At 43.9% G+C, this 26,079-nt stretch overlaps 1 protein-coding gene across 1 annotated transcript in view; it reads right to left on the reverse strand.

Annotated features, from left to right (window-relative positions):
- Positions 1 to 21,913: 21,913 nt before the first annotated feature.
- LOC139422691 (potassium/sodium hyperpolarization-activated cyclic nucleotide-gated channel 1) overlaps positions 21,914 to 26,079 on the reverse strand; it is a 159,919-nt gene continuing 155,753 nt past the window's right edge. Inside the window, exon 8 of the mRNA XM_071173904.1 lies at positions 21,914 to 25,569. Within this exon, the coding sequence (XP_071030005.1) occupies positions 24,476 to 25,569 (1,094 nt within the window). The 3' untranslated portion in view covers positions 21,914 to 24,475. The remainder of the gene's footprint in view (positions 25,570 to 26,079) is intronic.

The raw sequence follows: 26,079 nt of genomic DNA on the forward strand, positions 1-26,079 counted from the left end.
GATTATAACAGAACATGGCCAAGATGTTCAAATGTTCATAAATGACCAGCATGGTCGAATAATAATAAGGCAGAACAGTTGAAACTGGAGCAGCAGCACAACCAGGTGGACTGGGGACAGCAAGAAGTCATCATGTCAGGTAGTTCTGGGGCATGGTCCTAGGGCTCAGGTCTTCCGAGAGAGAGAAAGAAAGAGAGAGAGAGAATTAGAGAGAGCACACTTAAATTCACACAGGACACCGAATAGGACAGGAGAAGTACTCCAGATATAACAAACGGACCCTAGCCCCCCGACACAAACTACTGCAGCATAAATACTGGAGGCTGAGACAGGAGGGGTCAGGAGACACTGTGGCCCCATCCGAGGACACCCCCGGACAGGGCCAAACAGGAAGGATATAACCTCACCCACTTTGCCAAAGCACAGCCCCCACACCACTAGAGGGATATCTTCAACCACCAACTTACCATCCAGAGACAAGGCTGAGTATAGCCCACAAAGATCTCTGCCACGGCACAACCCAAGGGGGGGCGCCAACCCAGACAGGATGACCACATCAGTGAATCAACGCACTCAGGTGACGCACCCCTTCCAGGGAAGGTATGAGAGAGCCCCAGTAAGCCAGTGACTAAGCCCCTGTAATAGGGTTAGAGGCAGAGAATCCCAGTGGAAAGAGGGGAACCGGCCAGGCAAAGACAGCAAGGGCGGTTCGTTGCTCCAGAGCCTTTCTGTTCACCTTCCCACTCCTGGGCCAGACTACACTCAATCATATGACCCACTGAAGAGATGAGTCTTCAGTAAAGACTTAAAGGTTGAGACCGAGTTTGCGTCTCTGACATGGGTAGGCAGACCGTTCCATAAAAATGGAGCTCTATAGGAGAAAGCCCTGCCTCAGCTGTTTGCTTAGAAATTCTAGGGACAATTAGGAGGCCTGCGTCTTGTGACCGTAGCGTACGTGTAGGTATGTACGGCAGGACCAAATCAGAGAGATAGGTAGGAGCAAGCCCATGTAATGCTTTGTAGGTTAGCAGTAAAACCTTGAAATCAGCCCTTGCTTTGACAGGAAGCCAGTGTAGGGAGGCTAGCACTGGAGTAATATGATTAAATTTTTTGGGTTCTAGTCAGGATTCTAGCAGCCGTATTTAGCACTAACTAATAGTTATCCAACTATTGTGTTTATTAGCATTGTTAAACAAACAAAAAACTTTAAACAATTTCAATGAACGTTGAGCATGTTATAGTATCTGTGGTGTACAGTCCCTTGTTTCATCTGATTGATAGCTAATGTCAGATGGAGTAAGTTCTCCTCTTTCCTCCCACAAGCCACCTCTGGAAACCCAGCTAAGGCAGACTGACCTCACGGAGACTACCCTTCTTTATAATTTACATGTTATTTATTTAGCAGACGCTCTTATCCAGAGCCACTTACAATTAGCACATTGAACTTAGCTAGGTGAGACAACAACACATCATATACTCTTCAAAGAGGTAGGGTTTCAGACATTTTTTGGAAGTTGAGGCAGAGACACCGCTGTCCCGACTTGTTCCACCATTGGGATGCCAGAACACAGAAGAGCTTTGACTGGGCTGAGCGGGAACTGCCCCCCCGTAGGGTTGGGAGGGCCAAGAGACCAGGTGGGGTGGAATGGAGTGTTTGGGTTGGGATGTAGGGTTATGAACATAGCCTGAAGGTAAGGAGGAGCAGTTCACCTTGCTGCTCCGTAGGCGGGCACCAGGGTCTTGAAGATGATGCGAGCTTCGACTGGAAGTCAGTGGAGTGTTGACATGGGACAATTAAGGAAGGTTGAAAATCAGATGGGCTGCGGCATTCTGGATAAGTTCCAGGTGTAATTTCTTATTTTTTTAATTTATTTTTTAACCTTTATTTAACTAGGCAAGTCAGTTAAGAACAAATTCTTATTTACAATGACGGCCTAGGCAGTGGGTTAAGGGGCAGAACGACAGATTTGTACCTTGTCAGCTCGGGGATTTGAACTTGCAACCTTTCGGTTACTAGTCCAACACTCTAACCACAAGGCTACCCTGCCGCCCAGCCAACAGGGAGTTGCAGTAGTCCAGATGGGAGATGACAAGAACCTAAGCAAATCAAGTCAAGAGAAGCAGGGCAGAACCCTGTGGCCTTGAGTACCCTCAGCCCTGTCTGTCCGTCCGTCCGTCCGAAGCCTGTCTCTTCAATCCTCTAGATGTGTCCATGCAATGATGAACAAGTCCTCCATCTTTGCCACTCTATTCTGACATATAGGCTGCATCTGAAATGACATCCTATTCCCTACATAGTGCACTGCTTTTGACCAGGGCCCATAGGGAATGGAGTGCCATTTGGAATGCAGCAATGGGTCAAAGGTGTAATTTATATATTTAATCTGAGCTTCGCTACACGATGTGGGGAACAAAGGAGCCTGACTGTCAGGTCCGGAACAATAAGTGAAATTTTAAAGGTGGAGAATATTTGCCGATTCCACAATATTAGGAAGGACACTTTCTATTGTTCAACATGGCCAGAGGACAGAGAGTTATAACATGCAGTCATATTCCCTGACATGACATCTCTCGCGCCCTCTCTTTCTTGCTCTCTCTCTCTATCTCTTGATCTCTCTTCCTCTTCCCCTCTCTTGCTATCCCTCTCTCCCTCCCCCTCATTCCCCTCTTCCCTTCTCCCTCTATGAGGACACAGCTTTAGCACCTGATAAGCAGTAGAGACAGTGGATAGATGGCTAGGGAGAGGGGCTCAGTTATGCTGTGGGAGTCTGTCTCTAAATCTGAATCCCAAGTAACACCCTATTCCCTTAGTGCACTACTATTGACCAGGACCCTGCTGGGATGCAGCCTGAGTGTATACTGATGCTGGGAGTACAGGGTGGATAACGAAGAGCCTCTGACCCCTCTTGAGCTTTGCCAGTGGAGGTCTACTGACCCCTCTTGAGCTGTGCCTGATGAGGTGTCATGTACTCACAGCAGAGGCAAAGTATTTTGGGGAGGAAGGGGAAGCAAGGGGACGACGGGGGAAAGTTAGAGTGACTAATAGACTCAGGCATCTTGAAGACACACAAACGCATGCACATTTTAAAGGTCCAGCACAGTCATCCTATTTCCCAAGTAAAAATAGCCTTTGAATGACCAAAGCATTACCGATAATATTTTTAGGCTATTAAAATGCTCAGAATTCAACAAATTGTACCATTTCTCTACATCTCTAACTATCAGAAAGTCTGAAAGAACATGCTGAGTGGGCGGGGAGCATATATTCATGCGCTTGCCTTGACTGACAGCTCTTTGAAACACCTTTGTGGTTGTTGCCAGGTAACAAGGTAAACAAATGGGCCACGTCAGTCCATGCCTAACTGGCATGCTTCAACCCATTTTCTCTGCAACATGTTCTCATGGTCAACAGAGCTGATCATAGACTGTTGGATATCAGACAAACAGCAGCAATACACAACTTTCTTTCTATTGTTTTGTAACTAATTACAGAATACTGATACACTGATACACTTCTTCACAAGAATTAGTAAAGCCTGAGACACGTTAGAAGCTTAGACATAAGGGAATGTACATGAAATCAGCATACAATAAGTGTACTGGACAATGTATTGGTGCCTCTGCATTAGCATTATAAAGCCAGGAAGCCTTGGAAGAATGGCGCCAGAAGGGATGGCTGCCGTTTTACGGGCTCCTAACCAATTATGCTATTTTGTGTGTTTTTTCGCATTGTTTGTATCTTATTTTGTACATAATGTCGATACTACCGTCTCTTACAACCGAAAAGAGCTTATGGATATCAGAACAGCGATTACTCACCTCGAACTGGACATTCACTTAGAGAAAATAAGGAAATACAGGGGGCGGAGATCAGGGTGCCTTGTGACAATTCGTTGGCAAGTGGGTAACCCGCCTCTACCATTTGTTCTGTTGGCCAACGTGCAATCACTGGAGAATAAACTGGATGAGCTCCGTTCAAGACTATCCTACCAACGGGACATTAAAAACTGTAATATCTTGTGTTTCACAGAGTCGTGGCTGAACTACGACATGGATAATATACAGTTGGCAGGGTTTTCCGTGTATCAGCAGGCAGAACAGCTACATCTGGTAAGACGAGGGGTGGGGGTGCGTGTCTATTTGTCAATAACAGCTGGTGCGCGATGTCTAATATTAAGGTAGTCCCAAGGTATTGCTCATGCTAAGCTGTAGACCACACAACCTACCAAGAGAGTTTTCATCTATATTTTTCGTAGCCGTCTATTTACCACCACAAACTGACGCTGGCACTAAGACCACACTCAACCAGCTGTATAAGGCCATAAGCAAACAAGAAAATGCTAATCCAGAAGTGGCGCTCCTAGTGGCCGGGGACGTTAATGCAGGCAAACTTAAATCTGTTTTACCTAATTTCTACCAGCATGTCACATGTGCAACCAGAGGGGAAAAAAACTCTAGACCACCTTTACTCCACACACGGAGAGACGCTTACAATGCTCTCCCTCGCCCTCCATTTGGAAAATCTGACCATAATTCTATCCTCCCGATTCATGCTTACAAGAAAAAATTAAAGCAGGAAGTACCAGTGATTCGCTCAATACGGAAGTGGTCAGATGATGCGGATGCTACGCTAGCACAGACTGGAATATGTTCCAGGGTTCATCCAATGGCATTGAGAAGTATACCACCTCAGTCACGGGCTTCATCAATAAATACATTGACAACAATGTCACCACAGTGATCGTACGTACATATCCCAACCAGAAGCCATTAATTACAGGCAACATTTGCACCGAGCTAAAGGCTAGCGCTGCCGCTTTCAAGGCGTAGGACACTAATCCGGACGTTTATAAGAACTCCCACAATGCCCTCAGATGAACCATCAAACGGGCAAAGTGTCAATACAGGACTAAGATTGAATCCTACTACACAGGCTCTGATGCTCGTCGGAGGTGGCAGGGATTGCAAACTATTACTGACTAGAAAGGGAAACCCTGCCACGAGCTGACCAGTGACGCGAGCTTACCAGATGGGCTAAATGCCTTTTATGCTTGCTTCGAGGCAAGCAACACTGAAGCATGAATGAAAGCACCAGCTGTTTCGGACGACTGTGTGATCACGCTCTCCGTAGCCGATGTGAGCAAGACCATCAAGCAGGTCAACATTCACAAGGCCGCGGGGCCAGATGGATTACCAGGACGTATACTCAGAGCATGCACGGACCAACTGGCAAGTGTCTTCACTGACATTTTCAACCTCTCTGAGTCTGTAATACCTACATGTTTCAAGCAGACCACCATAGTCCCTGTGCTCAAGAATGCAAAGATAACCTGCCTAAATGACTACCACCCTGTAGCACTCACGTCGGTAGCCATGAAGTGATTTGAAAGGCTGGTCATGGCTGACATCAACACCACCATCCCGTAAACCCTAGATCCACTCCAATTCGCATGCCGCCCCAACAGATCCATAGATGACGCCATCTCAATCGCACTCCACACTGCCCTTTCCCACCTGGACAAAAGGAACACCTATGTGCTAAGGACCCTGGGACTAAACACCTCCCTCTGCAACTGGATCCTGGACTTCCCGATGGGCCGCCCCCAGGTGGTAAGGGTAGACAAACAACACATGTGCCACACTGATCCTCAACACGGGGGCCCCTCAGGGGTGCGTGCTTAGTCCCCTCCTATACTCCCTCTTCACCCACGATTGCGTGACCAAGTACGACTCCAACACCATCATTAAGTTTGCAGTGACAAAATGATGGTAGACCTGATCACCGACAACGATGAGACAGCCAATAGGGACGAGGTCAGAGACCTGGCAGTGTGGTTCCAGGACAATGACCTTTCCCTCAACGTGAGCAAGACAAAGGAGATGATCATGGACTACAGGAAAAAGAGGGCCGAACACGCCCCCATTCACATCGACTGGTCGAGAATTTCATGTTCCTTGGTGTCCACATCACCACCAAACTATCATGGTTCAAGCACACCAAGAAAGTTGCGACAATGCCTTTTCCCCCTCAGTAGACTGAAAATATTTGACATGGGTCCCCAGATCCTCAAAAAGTTCTACAGCTGCACCATCGAGAGCATCCTGACCGGTTGCATCGCAGCCTGGTATGGCAACTGCTCGGCATCTGACCGTAAGGAGCTACAGAGGGTAGTGAGTACAGCCCAGTACAACACTGGGGCCAAGCTTCCTGCCATCCAGGGCCTATATACTAGGCCGTGTCAGAGGAAGGCCCAAAAACTCCAGTCACCCAAGTCATAGACTGTTCTCTCTGCTATCGCACGGCAAGTGGAACCGGAGCGACAAATCTAGGTCCAAAAGGCTCCTTAACAGCTTCTACCCCCAAGCCATAAGACTGCTGAACAATTACAATGCTGCTACTCGCTGTACCCCCGCACATTGACCCGGGACCGCTGTATATAGCCTAATTATTTTATTTTATTGTGTTACTTTTTATAATTTTTTGAAACTTTAGTTAATTTAGTAAATATTTTCTTAACTCTATTTTCTTAAAAGTACATTGTTGGTTAAGGGCTTGTAAGCAAGCATTTCACGGTAAGGTACACCTGTTGAATTCGGCATATGTGACAAATAACATTTGATTTGATTTGACAATATGTTCAGAATTGTATGTATTGATCAGACATTTATTTGATCATTTACAATAGGCCAGCATAGGTTAAATATTGATCAACATGAACACTTGTGAGAAATAATTTGAGCCATAAGCCTAATATAGGCACCCGGCCTACAGGGGCAGGATCGCCATTGATTTGTATAATTTGTAACACTCATCTCCCTTCCGAATGCTTGAAAAGACAATACTAAGCAACAATATCATGTCATATCACGTAAAAGTAAATTACTTAGGCTTTAGGAAATGCAACCAAATACAGAGATTGATGGGGAGGGGAGCAGGAGAGGGGGGTTACTCATGTACAGTGCTTCAATCAAGCAGGCTTCAGTCAACCACTTAGCTTCAGTCAACCCCAAGACTGAATCGGCAGACAAATTCTGCAATGGTCTCCTCCTTGTCAGGCCTCTCACACTGGGCAGATAGGTGTCCTAGGATGGACAGCTCCCACAGCTTCCCCACATAACATGCTGGATTAAGGGTGGCCTTGTTAAAGTGGAAATCCAGGAGCCTATCTACGTAGCCCGTAATGATTTTCAAAAAGGAAATGTTGGGGATCCCGAGTGGCGCAGCGGTCTAAGGCACTTTGATCCCAGGCTGTATCACAACCGGCCGTGATCGGGAGTCCCATAGGACGTCGCACTATCGGCCCAGCGTCATCCGGGTTAGGGGAGGGTTTGGCCCAGCGTCGTCCGGGTTAGGGGAGGGTTTGGCCCAGCGTCGTCCGGGTTAGGGGAGGGTTTGGCCCAGCGTCGTCCGGGTTAGGGGAGGGTATGGCCGGGGGGCTTTACTTGGCTCATCACACTCTAGCGACACCTTATGGCGAGATGGGCGCCTGCAGGCTGACTTCGGTCGTCAGGTGAACGTTGTTTCCCCTGACACATTGGTGCAGCTGGATTACAAGTTAAGCGTGTGGGTGTTAAGAAGCACGGTTTGGCGTGTAAAAAAAGGGGGTAATGTTTGTTAAATGGGTTGTGAATTGTATTTCCTTTTAATTACTGTTCTGGGTTGTGATGCAATCAATTTATTGATGTTGTGATCTACTTTCAAGTACTCAATTTGAAAAATGCAATATTTAATCATGCACTTTTTAATGAAATGATTCAATGTTTGTGTCTTGGAATTTTTGTGTGTCTGAAATGCTCAATTGATTGTAAATGAATAACTATGACTTACAAAATGTTGGCTCTGTCTTCACAGGCTTCACAGCATATCCCCTCTTCTTTGCCTCGGGAAAGATGATTTTGTATCACAACATCCTGCTGCGGTGGTTGCCTGGGAAGCTGTGCAGACAGCATAGATGTAGAATTTTCTTAAATGTCTATCATTACAGCTTGATGATAGCGGAAAGTGAAATACTAAACTGCCCCCCGACTCCCTCTAATCATCATGATTAGCCCCAAGCTACATCAACTGTAAGACAACAATCACACAATATGACTTTCCAGGGGTAGATTACAAACATCATACACACCGTAACTCCTTTTGGGAACACAGTTCCTTTGTGTCACCTGTGTGCTGGCAGTTCTCAGACTCAACATAGGAGGCTTAGGGAAGGAGGAACAACACCCATATAGTGACTATCAGGTGTGTTACAGTCAAAACAGCCACAATGGCATTATCTAACATTAGCCCCACGATCTCCACAAAAATATTGGCTAACGTGTCAGACTCATCAAAACTGATACTTACATTATGGTCAGCGCTTGCAAGATCCACTGTCAATGAGGGTACAGCATCCGTCTTCAGGATTAGCTTCCTGGCAAGACACACACACACACACACACACACACACACACACACACACACACACACACACACACACACACACACACACTAGAGAAAGAGAAGTCCAAGGCACTAAACACAGTTACAGACACGCTTCTGCTAAAGTACCCTCCACTGTATAGATTCTGTAGACAGGTTTGGAATACCATTTCTGCTATTTCAGCATCCCTTAGAGACAACAAAAAACAACCTCTTTCCTTTCCTCCGATTGAAGATTCACTCTTGTGTCGGTGGTGCTCAGGGGATCCCAAGTCGGGGCTAATCTTGTTTGACTTCTGTGTGTACAGACTTTATTATCGAGCTCAGATCACCGAACATCACAGAAACACAGAGCCCGGCCTCCTACTGCGTCCTTCTGAAGAAGCAGTTTTAAATCGGGTGTCTGCCCCGCCGTTGCTGCTTCTACCTCCTCCTTCAACCCTGCTGCTACTACCTCCTCCTTCAACCCTGCTGCTACTACCTCCTCTTTCAACCCTGTTGCTACTACCTCCTCCTTCAACCCTGCTGCTTCTACCTCCTCCTCCAAACCCTGCTGCTTCTACCTCCTCCTTCAACCCTGCTGCTTCTACCTCCTCCAACCCTGCTGATTCTACCTCCTCCTCCAACCCTGCTGCTTCTACCTCCTCCTCCAACCCTCCAACCCTGCTGCTTCTACCTCCTCCAACCGTCCAAACCTACTGCTTCTACCTCCTCCAACCGTCCAAACCTACTGCTTCTACCTCCTCCTCCAACCGTCCAACCCTGCTGCTTCTACCTCCTCCTCCAACCGTCCAAACCTACTGCTTCTACCTCCTCCTCCAACCGTCCAAACCTACTGCTTCTACCTCCTCCTCAAAACCCTCCAACCCTGCTGCTTCTACCTCCTCCTCCACCCCTCCAACCTCTGAAGTCAATATGGCTGTGTTTACACTGTGTTATAAACTGTTTAATCCAGACACACACATACATACACACACACACCCACACACACACAGAGGAGTTAGCTACTAGGACAGTAATGCAACTGTCTGCTGTATCTACAAGAACAGAACACTCAAATGACAATCTGACTGAAGAATTCACACGGTTTTCTAGGATGTAAAAGTATGAAATTGGTATATTTCCACCGTGTAAATTACCTTTGTTTTTAATGGACTATGTGGTTCAACGGTTCACGGTCCTAACCAAGGAATCTCAGACATTCCATAGGTTATCCCCATTGGCGTAAATAACAAGTTATCCCCAGAGATCTTGATCAAATGTGATAAACAGAAATGTCCGTTGTTAGTATCTATCAATGCTGAATGTTACTTAAACGTCTGCTTCCAGCCCACACCCTCAAACACGTAGATCCCCTGAATGCAGCTCACTTTCTAGGCCATTTTCCAGCTCACACTCTCAAACACCTAGATCCCCTGAATGCAGCTCCCTCTCCAGATCCCAAATACCTGAATTCTAGTCACCTGTTTACACACCTGTATGTCATTATCACACACTATTTAGTTCAGTTCTTTGCACCCCATCACTGTGAGGTATTGTTTGTTTTGTGATACACGTCTTGCAGAGCGCTGGGTTTCCTGTGTACGCCTCCCGTGTATGCTAGTTTTTGCCTGCCTCACTAACGGTGCCTTTTGCCTATTCCCTGCCTGTACTTTAGCCTATCGGATTTCCTGGCGTCTACCTACTGCCTGATCTCCCAGACTACATTACTAGCCTTTTCCCTGCCTGTACTGTTGCCTTTTTGGGCCCCCTGTCTATGGCCTTCTGCCTGCCCCTGGACCCAGCTACCTGCCTGCCTCTGTGGTCCTTTGCAATAAACACATTCTGCGCCCTGCGATTGAAACCAGCTCTCTGTCTCCATTACATTATCAGACATCTAGAGAAATACCATTACACTATTTTAATATAGGCTTGAAAATATATATTTTTAATGATTTAGCAAGTCAGTTAAGAACAAACTCTTATTTACAATGATGACCTACCAGGGAACAGTGGGTTAACTGCCTTGTTTAGGGGCAGATCCAGCAGATTTGTATCTTGTCAGCTCGGAGATTCGATCCAGCAACTTTTCAGTTACTGGCCCAACGCTCTAACCACTAGTCTACCTGGCCCAAAGCTCTAACCACTAGTCTACCTGGCCCAAAGCTCTAACCACTAGGCTACCTGGCCCAACGCTCTAACCACTAGTCTACCTGGCCCAAAGCTCTAACCACTAGTCTACCTGGCCCAACGCTCTAACCACTAGTCTACCTGGCCCAAAGCTCTAACCACTAGTCTACCTGGCCCAACGCTCTAACCACTAGTCTACCTGGCCCAACGCTCTAACCACTAGTCTACCTGGCCCAAAGCTCTAACCACTAGGCTACCTGGCCCAACGCTCTAACCACTAGTCTACCTGGCCCAAAGCTCTAACCACTAGTCTACCTGGCCCAACGCTCTAACCACTAGTCTACCTGGCCCAAAGCTCTAACCACTAGTCTACCTGGCCCAACGCTCTAACCACTAGTCTACCTGGCCCAACGCTCTAACCACTAGTCTACCTGGCCCAACGCTCTAACCACTAGGCTACCTGGCCCAATGCTCTAACCACTAGGCTACCTGGCCCAACGCTCTAACCACTAGGCTACCTGGCCCAACGCTCTAACCACTAGTCTACCTGGCCCAACGCTCTAACCACTAGTCTACCTGGCCCAACGCTCTAACCACTAGGCTACCTGCTGCCCCATTAAGATGATTGAATTAAACATACAGATGAAGTTGGAATTTTACCTACACCTTAGCCAAATACATTTAAACTCAGGTTTTCTAAAACCAGTTATAGGCAAACAAGCACGCCACGAACGATGTGTTTACAATACCGCGTTGGTGAAAATAGACCAAATTATTAGCGTGAGGCACATGGGCTACTAACAGCTTACTACACAACTTAATATTAATATGTAATAATATTACTTTCTTAGCTACAGTATACATATCTCATCCTACATAATTTATGAAGCAGCATAAGACATTTTTGGACTCACGTCGTTGTGATGTGCATGGACAGGAATGTGGCGCGGCGGTCCTTCTTGGGCAAATTTTGTCATCAAAGAGAAAGATGCCGTATTTACAATTCCAAGTTGAATGACCATTCAAAACGTATTTTCCCAGTCGTAGCTCACTTTTCCCAAGTTCCCAGTTGTCTTGAACTCACAGATAGCCACTGATTCCTTTCCAAACCACTCATTGTTGAATTTGCGATTTCCAACTTGTTGTGTAATGTTTAAATCCAATGGCCGATGAGCACGGAGACGTTTAATCTCTAATTTCTCTTCATATGACAAGGATGGAAAATGATTTGATTGTCGACTTGATTCATGGTGATGACTGCTAGCTTTTCAGCTAAGATTTTGAATGTATGATGTTGATATGATCAGTCCAAACAAAGCTACTGTAGATAGAGTGACATCAATTCACGTTATATCTGTGGACAATGACCTTGAGCCTTCTTGGATGAGTACTTCTAATATAACTCTATGGCAGAACCCAAGGGGCTAACATTTTTGAGCTCTAAGCTTTGAATTGGGGATGACGTACTGTCCCATGATTGACAGGAAACTGAGCCAATCATGACAGAAAACTGAGCCTAACAGGCACAATGCTCTATGTTTTCTGCTGACTAGCCCCACCACCACAGAAAGCACTGAGCTAGGCTGAAACACTTGAATTTTGGAGCTGCCTTACTCGAGAAAACAAAAAAAGAAACCATGTTTGTTCACGGCATTATTAACTCAATTACATATGTTTTTTTTTTTACATTGTTTGCAAACTAATATGTGACACATATTAATGCCAAAATAACAAGCAAAATAGGCAACCACCCAAAAACAAATGTTTTTGTTCATGGCTCTGCGTGAATGACAGGTTGCCACTGTCTCAGGTGCATCCTCTTATCGTTGATCAACATTGAGATGTTTATACAACTTGATTGGATCCCACTTGTGTTAAATTCAATTGATTGAACATGATTTGGAAAGGCACACACCTGTCTATATAAGGTCCCACAGATGACAGTGCATGTCAAAGCAGAAACCAAGCCACGAAGTCAAAGGAATTGTCCGTAGAACTCCGAGACGGGATTCTGTCGAGGCACAGCTCTGGGGAAGGTGCCAAAAAATGTCTGCAGCATTGAATGTCCCTAAGAACACAGTGGCCTCCATCATTCTCAAATGGGAGAAGTTTGGAACCACCAAGACTCTTCCTAGAGCTGACCGCCCCGCCAAACTGAGCAATCGGGAGAGAAGGGCCTTGGTCAGGGAGGTGACCAGTGACCAGAGCTCCAGAGTTCCTCTGTGTAGATAGGAGAACCTTTCTGAAGGACAACCATCTCTGCAGCACTCCACTAATCAAGCCTTTATGGTAGAGTAGCCAGACAGAAGCCACTCCTCGGTAGAAGGCACATCACAGCCCACTTGGAGTTTGCCAAAAGGCACTTAAAGGACTCTCAGACCATGAGAAACAAAATTCTCTGGTCTGATAAAACCAAGATTGAAATCTTTGGCCTGAATGCCAAGCGTGGAGGAAACCTGGCACCATCCCCACAGTGAAGCATGGTGGTGGCAGCGGCAGGGACTGGGAGACTAGTCAGGATCGAGGGAAAGATGAACAGAGGAAAGTACAGGGTGGACTTCAGACTGGGGTGAAGGTTCACCTTCCAACAGGACAACGACCCTAAGCATACAGCCAAGACAACACAGGAGTGGCTTCGGGACAAGTCTCTGAATGTCCTTGAGTGGCCCAGCCAGAGCCCGGACTTGAACCCGATCGAACATCTCTGGAGAGACCTGAAAATAGCTGTGCAATGACGCTCCCCATCCAACCTGACAGAGCTTGAGAGAATCTGCCCAAAACTCACCAAATACAGGTGTGCCAAGCTTGTAGCATCATACCCAAGAAGACTCAAGGCTGTAATCGCTACCAAAGGAGCTTCAACAAAGTACTCAGTAAAAGGTCTAAATACTTATGTAAATATCATTTGTCAGGTTTTTATTTTCAATAAACTAGCAAATATTTCTAAAAACCTATTTTTGCTTTGCCATTATAGGGTATTGTGTGTAGATTGTTGAGGCATGAGGGGGGGGGGGGGTTTAATCCATTTTAGAATAAGGCTGTAACGTAACAAAATGTGGAAAAGGTCAAATGGTCTGAAACTTATTCAGCAACTTAAAGGTTAAACATGTCTCCATCTTCAGTTTTCTGCACCTTGGTTTGGAAGCAAGGTAGCTACAGCATTTCTTTTTCTCTCTACTTTTCCATAGTGCCTTGAATGGAGGCTTTATCCTTTACTGTGGTAAAAAGTGACTGCTCAACCTCCAGTACATACAGGCAGCTAGGTACCTGGGGAGATATTGAGACTAGGAAACTAGGTACCTGTGGGATATTGAGACCAGGCAGCTAGGTACCTGGGGAGATATTGAGACCAGGCAGCTAGGTACCTGGGGAGATATTGAGACCGGGCAGCTAGGTACCTGGGGAGATATTGAGACCGGGCAGCTAGGTACCTGGGGAGATATTGAGACCAGGCAGCTAGGTACCTGGGGAGATATTGAGACCAGGCAGCTAGGTACCTGGGGAGATATTGAGACCAGGCAGCTAGGTACCTGGGGAGATATTGAGACCAGGCAGCTAGGTACCTGGGGAGATATTGAGACCGGGCAGCTAGGTACCTGGGGAGATATTGAGACCAGGCAGCTAGGTACCTGGGGAGATATTGAGACCGGGCAGCTAGGTACCTGGGGAGATATTGAGACCAGGCAGCTAGGTACCTGGGGAGATATTGAGACCCTGATTTAACAAAGTCCTTGAGGTACTGCACACTCTCTAAAGAGGTGACATTGGTCTATGTTGCTGTTAGTTAATGGAGACGTTGTTGTCGTTGGTCTATGTTGCTGTTAGTTAATGGAGACGTTGTTGTCGTTGGTCTATGTTGCTGTTAGTTAATGGAGACGTTGTTGTCGTTGGTCTATGTTGCTGTTAGTCTATGGAGACGTTGTTCTCATTGAGTAGCTCTAAGTAATTCCTCTTGTTCAGAGGGTGGAAGGAGGCACTGTATCTGGGCTGCAGATGGCTGTGATTAGAGTGGTGCAGTGCTATAAGGGGAGACTGACCTCAACAAGGCCACACACACAGGTGTGCTCTCCCTCTTCCCCCTCCTCTCCCCCTGCTTCCTCCGTTCCCTCTTCCTCTCCCTCTGCTTCCTCCTCTCCCTCTGCTTCCTCTCTCCCTATGCTTCCGTGTCCTCTCCCTCTTCCTCCTCCTTTCAATGTTCCTCTCCCTCCCTCCACTCTCCTCTCCCTCCTCTTCACTCTACTCTTCCTCTCTCCCTCCACTCTCCTGTCCTTCACTCTCCTCTCACTCTCCGCTCTCTCTCTCTCTCTCTCTCTCTCTCTCTCTCTCTCCCTCTCACACTCTCTCTCTCTCTCCCTCTCACACTGTCTCTCTCTCTCTCCCTCTCACACTGTCTCTCTCTCGCTCCCTCTCACACTGTCACTCTCTCTCTCCTTCTCACACTCTCTCTCTCTCCCTCACACACTCTCTCTCTCCCTCTCACACCGTCTCTCTCTCTCTCTCTCTCTCTCTCCCTCTCACACTCTCTCTCTCCCTCTCACACTCTCTCTCTCCCTCTCACACTCTCTCTCTCCCTCTCACACTGTCTCTCTCACTCTCACACTGTTTCTCTCTTCCTTCCTCTCTTTCCTTTTCTCAACCGTACACATACTCTCTTCATAATAAGGATGTTTCCATAATAAATTGTGTGATAGTTACACGCCCCCCATTCCATCCACACACACACACACACACACACACACACACACACACACACACACACACACACACACACACACACACACACACACACACACACACACACACAATAAGACAACTCTGCATTGGGGAGGGGGGTTCAAAGCAGCACTGCCTTGCTTTCCAGCTAACATGCAGAGAATCAACAAGGGGCTTGGTCATGATATAATATTAAAAGCAGGGAGTCACTTAATATAAAGCATTAGAAATAAACAATCGTAATTAGAAATGTTAACCCCCTAGTCAACAACACTAGCATACTACAGGCTCTTCAGAAAGTATTCATACCCCTTGACTTATTCTACATTTTGTTGTGTTACAGCCTCAATTAAAAAATGGATTTAAAAAAAAATCCACACAGTACCCCATGATGACAAAATGACATACAAAAAAATATGAAATACAGAAATGTCTGTATCAGCTTTGAGTTGTCTTGGGTATGTCTGTGTCAGCTTTGAGTTGTCTTGGGTATGTCTGTATCAGCTGTGTGTTGTCTTGGGTATGTCTGTATCAGCTGTGAGTTGTCTTGGGTATGTCTGTATCAGCTGTGTGTTGTCTTGGGTATGTCTGTATCAGCTGTGAGTTGTCTTGGGTATGTCTGTATCAGCTTTGAGTTGTCTTGGGTATGTCTGTATCAGCTTTGCACATCTGGATTTGAGGATTTTCTCACATTCTTCCTTTTTGCTTAAATTAGATGGGGAGCATCTGTGAACAGCGATCTTCAATTCTTTCCACATATTTTTGATGGGATTCATGTCTGGGTTTTGGCTGGGCAACTCAAGGATTTTCACATTCTTGTTCTGAAGCCATTCCAGCGTTGCTTTGGCTGTTTTACACTCAGAAGCAGGTTCTCATTTTTGGCTGTATTTGGCTCCATTCATTATTCCCTCTTGTTTTACCAGTCTCCCAGTCTCTGCCGCTGAAAGTCATCCCTAGGGATGGTGTTAAATGGGTGATGAGCTGTGCCTGGTTTTCTCCAGACATAGCGCTTTGCATTCAGTCCAAAGAGAAACATTTTGTCTCATCAGACCACATCATATTTTGCCTTATGATCTCAGAGTCTTTCATGTGCTTTTTTGAAAACTCCAGGCATGCTGTCATGTGCCTTTTTCTCAGGAGTGGCTTCCGTTTGGTCACTCTCCCATAAAGCCCAGAGTGGTGAAGTGCTGTTGAGACTGTTGTCCTTCTGGCAGGTTCTCCCATCTCAGACAAGGAACTCTGTAGTCACCTCCCTGACCAAGGTCCTTCTTGCCCGTTTGCTCAGTTTGGTCAGACTGACAGCTCTAGGCAGAGTCTGGGTAGTCCATCATTTTTTCAATTACCCAATGATGGAGACCACACTATGCTCTTGGAAACTTTCAACACTCTAGAAATTGTTTTATACCCTTCCCCAGGTACAGTGGGGCAAAAAAGTATTTAGTCAGCCACCAATTGTGCAAGTTCTCCCACTTAAAAATATGAGAGAGGCCTGTAATTGTCATCATAGGTACACTTCAACTATGACAGACAAAATTAGATTTTTTTTTTAGAAAATCACATTGTAGGATTTTTAATGAATTTATTTGCAAATTATGGTGGAAAATAAGTATTTTCATTTGTCCATTTGTTCTGTCTTTGTTTTATCACACCTGGCTTCACTCAACCAATCACTTGTTTATTATTTAACCCTCCCTTAACCCCCCCTTATTTAACCCTGTTCCCCATGTTGTATTTGTGAGTGATTGTTATCTGTTACGTGGATGATTGTCAGGCGTTGCACTTTTGTTTTAGATCGTGTTTTTGGTACTTGTATGTGTTATGTGCTGTCATTTGGGAACCGGTATTAAAGTGCGCCTGTTTATTACACTCCGCTCTCCTGCACTCGACTTCGCCTCCCATCTACACGCATTACGGTGTCAAATTGCTATGCTTTATCTTGGCCAGGTCGCAGTTGCAAATGAGAACTTGTTCTCAACTGGCCTACCTGGTTAAATAAAGGTGGAATAAAAAATGTAAATAAAACTTTAAAGAATGTTGAAGAACAGGGATAAGAAGTAGCCAAGGCTAGCTTTAGCTTTATGATATTATACATCAACTCAGACCTGATCTGTTGTTATTGTCTTACAATACAGTTTATTTTGTGTTTTCTTCCCCTACAGGCCTGATAAAAATATATTATACTATAAGCAAATGTAGTGTTTTAAATTGAAACATCTTTAGTTAGTGTCAAATTTGAAAAACGTATAGAAATGGGACGAATCATACCAAATGTTTGAATCGTTTAACAGCCCTAGTAAAAACGCATGGTTAGTCAGTCATATCCATGTGCTTTAGGTCAAAGTACGTTACACTAAAGCCATGTACCACTACATTACATAATACACATTCAAGTATAAGGTCAACCAAATGATCACATAGCGTGACTTGATTTTCTGGGATTATCAACAATCATTTAGTTTGTAATTTACAAAGGGAGCAACGTAACTACAACACAAATCAGTCTGCTGTGATTCCTCTGTGTGTGAGTGGGAAAGCTTTATAGCAGGATGAATTTCATAAAGGTATTTGAAACCTCCAATTCTCCATTCCCTCACACTGCTATGCCATCCAGATCCAGCTGGCCTTTCAACCTTCTGAAGAATCTAATTACCACAAATGATAATAACTATGAATATTTAAAACATTTCAGAAGCTGTTCATTGTCTCTCTGATATTTATAGGCAACGGTGCCAGGAGCAGCATTAGTTACTTAACAACCCGATAATAAAACATTAATCCACTGTGTGTATACTATTACACACATTTAATGCAATTTGAATGTCTTAATTGAGGGCAGTGTTCCATTGAGAATGAAGGAGTAGATCAGCTGACTCGTACCTGACTTGAGAATAACCCCAGTAAGCCCAACTCGTAACCGGAAACCAGTTTATTTTCTTCAACACAAGATAACGCTGCGCCGAGATGGTAAGTTAACTATAAACAGACCATCCGTTCAGATTTCAAGAGTTATATTTACATACAAATGTATTCCTTAGCTCATAAAATGCATGAGTCTATATAGAATCATATTACATATAGCCTCTATAATACATATTACAATCAATATAATCTAATATACTTAGACTCGTGACAATATCATAGGATATCTGTCATCATCCGAGTATGAAGCTCTGTTTTCCTATAGAGCAGCACTGTTTCAGTGCACTTCCATTGTAGATGACTCACTACTTTGTCAAATATAGTAGCCTAAATATACAATATTGTATACTCAATCAATATTGTTTATATCTCTGAAAAAAAACTAATTTGATAGCTGTTAACCCTGCATGATGAATATTTTGTTTACCAATAAAGTAGCAGTTATTTTATGAGGCAAGTCAGTTAAGAACAAATTCTTATTTTCAATGACGGTGGGTTAACTGCCTGTTCAGGGGCAGAACGACAGAGTTGTACCTTGTCAGCTCAGGGGTTTGAACTTGCAACCTTCCGGTTACTAGTCCAACGCTCTAACCACCTGGCTACCCTGCCGCCCCAGTTATAGTACACCTCCAGGTACATGAGTAACTGCATGTGTCCCAAATGACACCCTTTTCAATATATAGTGTAATATATGATTAATGATATGTTTACCAATAAAGTAGCAGTTACAGCACACCTCCAGGTACATGAGTCACAATATACTGGTCCCCTGGTCTGTCCTCAGCCGAAGTGCATTGTCAGGTGGAGGGGAATCTGTCTTAATGTATGAATACTTTATAAGTGATAACTGTATTATGGGGTAACGAATGGAAAACCCCAGAGCCCCAGAAAACCCATCACTCATCTCCACGGTAACTACTGACAAGCTCTATTCCTGATGCCCATCCTCCTTCATTATATCATCCCTCCATTCCTTCCTCCTACTACCCTCCTCTCTCTCAATCATTTATCCATCCACCACCACCTACCTCCTCCTCCATCATCACTCTATCCAACCACCCCATTCTATCAGTCATCTCTCCCTCTTTAGTTGTATTAAATAGGAAGGGAGAAAATGAGTGAAGTCACTGATGCGGTGACCTGTGAGATGATTGATCGATTGAGATCATTGTCAAGATTATCTATCTGTCTGTCTGTCTGTCTAGAAACATTCAGAAACAAAATTACACGTAAACACAGCAGCTAAATGACAATATGTCTTTTATTTTCTACATGTTAAAGGTTTATTATTTACAAACAAAACAAAATTCAAACAGAAATCAAAATAATTTTTTTGACAAACACCATTTGTCTGCATATAGTTGTAAGAACTCTGTGTCAAGTAACCAACTAACTGTTCATTTTTTTACCAAGCTTGTTTTATTAACATGAATCTGTCAGCGGGGTTTAAGAGGAACGTACGTGTGGCTCGTAACTTACAGCATTATCTACACCATAATCTCTCCAAGATGAACATTATCGCACATTATCAGTTAACATATTACACCTGCACTGTCAAGGTTCAGAACCCAAAAGTCCCGGGCCCGTATTCACAAAACAACAGTTTAGGGGTACTGATCTAAAATCAGTTTTTCCTTTTGTCCAAATAATCACATGAATTTATCCAAAAGGTCAAACTAACACTAGGTCAGCAGTCCTACTCTGAGAGGCTTTGTGAATAAAGACCCTAGTTTCCTTTCTCTGGGCACTGGGCTTTGTTCATTTTAGCAATTTTGATTTAAAAACACAACAAAATAAATGGACAAATATATGTGCTGGTTAATTGAGAGTTCTCCATACTGCTAAAACTGTAAGCTGATTCGTCCGTTCGTGTTGTACTACATACGTCATAATGCCCATTCCAGAATGCTAGACAGCTGTGGTCGGAATTATTGTGAGAGAAAAAAAGCACATAGCTGGGAAGCTTTCCCCTCCAAAGGCAAGTGTCAAAAACAGCACAAACCAACCGCACTGCTATCCATCCGAACCGTGGAATAGTTCCTATTCGTGTGTTGCACATTTCGTCACAATGTTGTTTTGAACGTTCGTTTTAGGACTGATGCCCGACCGAGCGCTCTACTCAATGCATTGTCAATTGGCTCTGATGAAGATTTCATCAAATGTGCACTGACAGTGGCTTGGAAATACAATGACATTTGTAGAGGCAAATAATTTGCAGGTTTGTCATCATTGTCCAATTGGCTCATTCATCCCCCTTTCTCTACCTTGTAACTATTCCCCAGGTCATTGCTGTAAATGAACATTTGTTTTCAGTCAATTTACCTGGCAAGGAGAAAATGGTGTCACCAGATTGACTTTAGATGCGGTATAACATTAGCTAGCTAGCTAAGATTGAGGGGAGACCACCGGAATTAAGCTAGCTAAAGTTAGCTTTGCTAACTATTTTGGACAATCTTTGCTAGCTAATGACAACATTGTCATCTGTCTAAAGTAAGTTTGACTACATTAATGACGATGGCAAAGCTGATTCCTACTAAACATTTGCCTACTTTAGTAATGTCATCGTATTTCCCGGCCACTATAGTGTAATTTAGATGAAACAGTCATTAGCCCCGTTCAGAATGACTGGGCATGACTGTACTTTTTGGGCACCAGTATGGCTGCGGCGTCTGTAAAACGTTTACAATGGCAACGACGAGACGGAGGTGCAACCCATGAATACATTCACCATGGCAGATCAGGATTAAGCAGTCTTGGAATAGAACATTTCTCCATGTTTAGAGAGTTCCAATCTAGATCATACATCTCCCTTTAAACCTTCTATTCACTTAAAATAACTGACTGAAGAGTCTATCGTATTTTTCTTTCATCAGAAAGTGCAATTCAAAACAAAGAAAATTACTTTGAATGTTTTGCTTTGGCCAGTTTCATTCCGCGCAACATTAACAATCAACAAAACATCAGTGGCTAGCTACAAAGGAAGTTACAAAAGGTGCTTCAAATTTTTTACAATGTCTCGTCAACGTGCTAGTATCCTCCCAGTTCTGTAGAGACTGTACTAGTCATTACTGTAATTCAGAGATCTATATCAGAATGAGAGAGCCTTTTCATAGAAGTTCGCAATTGTCTTCAAAGATTCCAATTGTTAAACTGAGACATTTGGCCATCATCTTCATTGGTTACATCTTCCTCTCAAAAAAAATAATAATATTGAAACATAGAACACATATGATAAGTAATATATGTGTTGTATAGGTGCATATGCACATTATAGCTCCTCCCACTCAAAACAAACAAAAATAAGTATCTGACATGGCTACAGTTTTAGGCACAAATACTTAAGTGTCCTTTTGTGAAAATGTCAACGCTTTCGTTGCACACAAATAACGTCTAGACAGACAATGAACAAAACATAATCTCACAGTACATTTAACGTCAACCGTTTTGTATATAGTATCTTTTTAAGTATTTGTGAGAAGTGCATGCTTTTTATGAGACATTTTTTTTGGGGGGGGGGGGTGGACTATCGGAAGAATGTTCACACACGTTGTCTGTATTGAAGTACTGCTCATCTTTTTTAGGTGTGTCTCTAAGAAGGGGGGGGGGGGGGCTTAGATACTCAGAGCCGACTGATGGAGCATGTTTGCCGCCATGAAGATTGTGACTCTAAAACCATGAGAGGTGGTTGTCTGTGAGGAACATATCATACTAATTACTCACATGGTTACTATACACAATACATGGGGAGGGGGGGGGGGGGGTCTCTAGCAAACATACACATCAATTCATAAGCATGTCAAATAGTCTGCAACCACATGAGGGTAAGCTGTGTTAGAACGACTGACCTTAATGAATTGTCTCAAAGTTTAGTCACATTTCTGGACCCCCCCCCCCCCCCAGGACACTAAATAAATAAGCTTAAACATTGTAATTTTGTTGATATTGTTACAGTTACTATGATGGATTCAGACACACAAGAGACAGAAACCTTAATGCAACCCAGCATATGTTGCTCTCGCTCTGATTCACACACGGTGATTGTTTTTAAAATGGGGCCCAAACACTTGCCTTATAACATGACCTACTCAAAAAGAGAGGTGTCTGGAAAAGGTCATGTCAGTCTTCTTCAACATTAACTTTGACTGGAAAATTCATACGTCATGATTGCAAACCTACAGCAGATGGGCATATTGCAGAAAAAGACTGAATTTATAAATTTTCTGTCGGTATGAAAACGTTCCATTCCACTGCCACACTAGACGATCACATTATTTGAAAACATGATATGGAAGGTGAGTCAATGAAATTAAATATGAAAAAGACATAAAAAAAAACAGAAAGCCTGACTAAACCATCCAAACAGGCCGTCCGTACCCTCGGAAATCAAAAGATGTCAAAACTAACTAAAAGATTTGGAGTCAAGATATCATAGATTCAACAATGATTCATATTTACAGTAATTCTAAAGTGTCACATTGTGTATGGGTAGTCAAACATACAATAACTCCTAATTGCTGTAAGGAATGGGTAGGTTTACTCACCCAGCACACCCACAGTAAGAAAAACACACTGTAAAAGGGTATTACTGTATTGTGTAGCGTGTGACTGAAGTAAAATATAGCATCTCTACAAATAACATGGTTGCAAAGGAGATGTACATACAGGGGAGACGTGTTTGAAGTGTATAGTAACAGGTGTTACGGAGTCCATGCTACAAATGTGTTGAAAAGTGTTGTAACCTCAGTGTTAAATGTGTTGAAAAGTGTTGTAACCTCAGTGTTAAATGTGTTGAAAAGTGTTGTAACCTCAGTGTTAAATGTGTTGAAAAGTGTTGTAACCTCAGTGTTAAATGTGTTGAAAAGTGTTGTAACCTCAGTGTTAAATGTGTTGAAAAGTGTTGTAACCTCAGCGTTAAATGTGTTGAAAAATGTTGTAACCTCAGTGTTAAATGTGTTGAAAAGTGTTGTAACCTCAGTGTTAAATGTGTTGAAAAGTGTTGTAACCTCAGTGTTAAATGTGTTGAAAAGTGTTGTAACCTCAGCGTTAAATGTGTTGAAAAATGTTGTAACCTCAGCGTTAAAAAAATATTTAATCCCTCATTCGCTTCTCTTTTGCTTGCAAGATGGTTAAAATGAAGAAAGAAACAAGGACTATGCAGACTAATGAAGATTCTCAGTATGACAGGCATTTCTCAGTGTCAAGTAGTGCTTGCTATTGCGTTAAGGTTTTCTTATCTCTAATGAATATATGCATTGTCACTTATTAACTTTTTTTCTCACATATAGATGATGATGAAGATATCAAGGTTCCTGAAAGAAGTAAGACATTGTTATGATTGAGAATGCACCACACAGTATCTGTAAATACTAGATCTACAAAACTATTTACAAGACACATATAGATAATCTTTATATCACAGTCTATTGCATAATGGTGATAATCTTTAGTTTATAAATATTATAAATGTACACATAGTTTTGTTAAGCAACATTACATAACGTCTATCACTGTCTGAAATTAGGACTAAAAACAGCATCATCCATTCTTCGCTCACAACATCATCCTTCTAGAAACAAAAAAAGAGCATCACTTCTATTTACATCATTCCTTTGGACCCATAACACTGTCGTGGTGTTCACCGACCACTGTGTGAGGACACTGTAGCTCAAGAGGATGTATTGCTGAGAGCAATGGAACACCTAGCTATTGTACCTGTGTTGATTGCTAAGATTAAGGTCCCACAAGTTCTGTCATTAGATTTATGTTTGAGTGTGTGCTTCTTTTTTTTTTTTTTGACAGTTTCAAGGTTCGCTTGCGTCAGTTATTCCACAGTGGTGACAAAGCTGCGTAATGTGAGAAGATATTTTACTTCCTCTTCTCGCAGGTACAAAAAAAAAAAAATCCAAAAGTCATCTGTCAGGATTCATCACGATGCATTCCAGTTTACAAAAACAGAAAATAACAAACAACCCCCCCTCTCTCCATACATTTTATATCTATATTTATATTTTTTGGAAAGGAAGACTCATGTTTATATACTAGAGCTTTTAAATAGTCTTTGCCAAATATTCTAGTTGGATTTACACACATATATATATATATATATTTATTTAATATACATTCTTAAATGTAGGGAGAAAATGTGTCTAAAATATAATACAAGGGCAGTCTGTACAGGAATTCCTTTAGGCTAATTTTTTTTTCTGAAGAAAATTTTTGAGAAAACAAAAAAATACTCAAGTTCATCTTTATCTTTTTTTTTGTATCTCCATTTAAAAATGAAATAAAACAAGTTTAAAAAAAAGAAAAATGGGATCATAAATTTGATGCGAACCGCATTTTATCTTGCTCAGTCTCTGTACTGCTTAAGGTAGAATCTCTTCTAGAATCTCTCCTAGAACCAGTGGAATCCCTGTGCTGGGCTGCAGAGGACACCGCTCGCACCGGAGGCAACGCTCCTGATGACATCTGGCGGAACAGGTTGACCCTCTGGGGCACTGTGGTGCGGAGACCGCTCTGTATACCCATACCCTGGACCGCAGCCACCGGCGGGGCAATGGAGGCCAGGGAGTCCCCGGACGCTGCAGGGTGCGCTCGGGGCCCCAGGGACGTGTCGTGGGGCAGGGAGGGCTGGGAGGCAGAGAGGTGGCGCACGTCTCGACTCAGGCTTCCCGACTGGAGAGCATGGCTGGCCTTGTGGAGGCTGTCACTCCTCTGAGGTGACGGGACTTGCTGCTGTTGTTGTGGTTGTTGTGTTGCTGAGGAGGCCGCTGCTCCTCCTGGTTGCTGTGGCTGTGGTAGTGGTTGCTGCGGTGGTAGGGCAGTAGGCAGCGGCTGCTGGATAAGGGAGAGCTGGGAGGCGGTGGGCGAGCCGTACTGGAAGCTGCGGCCCGCCAGCCCAGGGGTCTGCACGGGTGGACTGCACACCGCCGTGGTGAAGGATACCGGGGACATGATGGACCCTTGCTGATGGAGAGAGAGGGGAGTCTGGGGGACGGGCGAGGATGAGTTCAGGTTGCCTTGGATGACGCTGGGGACGGGATAGACACCCTGCGCCGAGGCAGGCAGGATGCGGGCGGTGGCTGCGGAGGAGGGGGCGGTGACGGCCAAAGCGCCGTAGGTCAAAGAGGTGGCTGACTGCTGGAACTGGTTGTTGCCCAGGGCAGTGGTGTAGGGCGGCTGAGCCGGCGAGTTAATGATAGAGTTTCCAGATATCGGGGTGGTGTTCATCCCTGTGACCGACATCCCTGTGACCGACATCCCTGTGACCGACTGCTTGCGGTCCACCATCATCACCATCTCCCTGTCCTGACGGATTATCTGCTTCAGTATTTCGTTCTCCTGCGTGTTGAACACCCCAGCGTTCAGATCCTTCTGGAACTTCTGGAGGAGCAGGCTGTTCTTCTTCCCTGTTAGGAGGAGATCAGTTAGAGGTTAGGTTGACTTAAGCCGTGATAGACATGGTAGCATATTAACACACCGCAGGGTGGATGTTATGGTGTGGGTTGTTATGGGGTAACAGTGAGTAGAAATGAGAGTGACTATGGTATGAGTATGAGGACATCTGAGTGAGAATGCTGTATTACCAAACTACTGTACATAGTTGATACCTAGTACATTGAGTTTTATGATACTAAGAGGTAGTAGGTGAAAGGTAATATATTCATATAGATATATATTAGTATTAAGATTTAACAAACATTACCAGTCAAAAGTTTGGACACACCTACTCATTCAAGGGTTTTTCTTTATTTTTACTATTTTCTACATTGTAGAATAATAGTGAAAACATCAAAACTATGAAATAACACATATGGAATCATGTAGTAACCAAAAAAAAAGGGTTAAACAAATAAAAATATATTATATATTTGAGATTCTTCAAAGTAGCCACCCTTTGCCTTGATGACAGCTTTGCA

Source organism: Oncorhynchus clarkii, chromosome 12, assembly GCF_045791955.1.
Source record: "Oncorhynchus clarkii lewisi isolate Uvic-CL-2024 chromosome 12, UVic_Ocla_1.0, whole genome shotgun sequence".
Taxonomy (NCBI): Eukaryota; Metazoa; Chordata; class Actinopteri; order Salmoniformes; family Salmonidae; genus Oncorhynchus; species Oncorhynchus clarkii.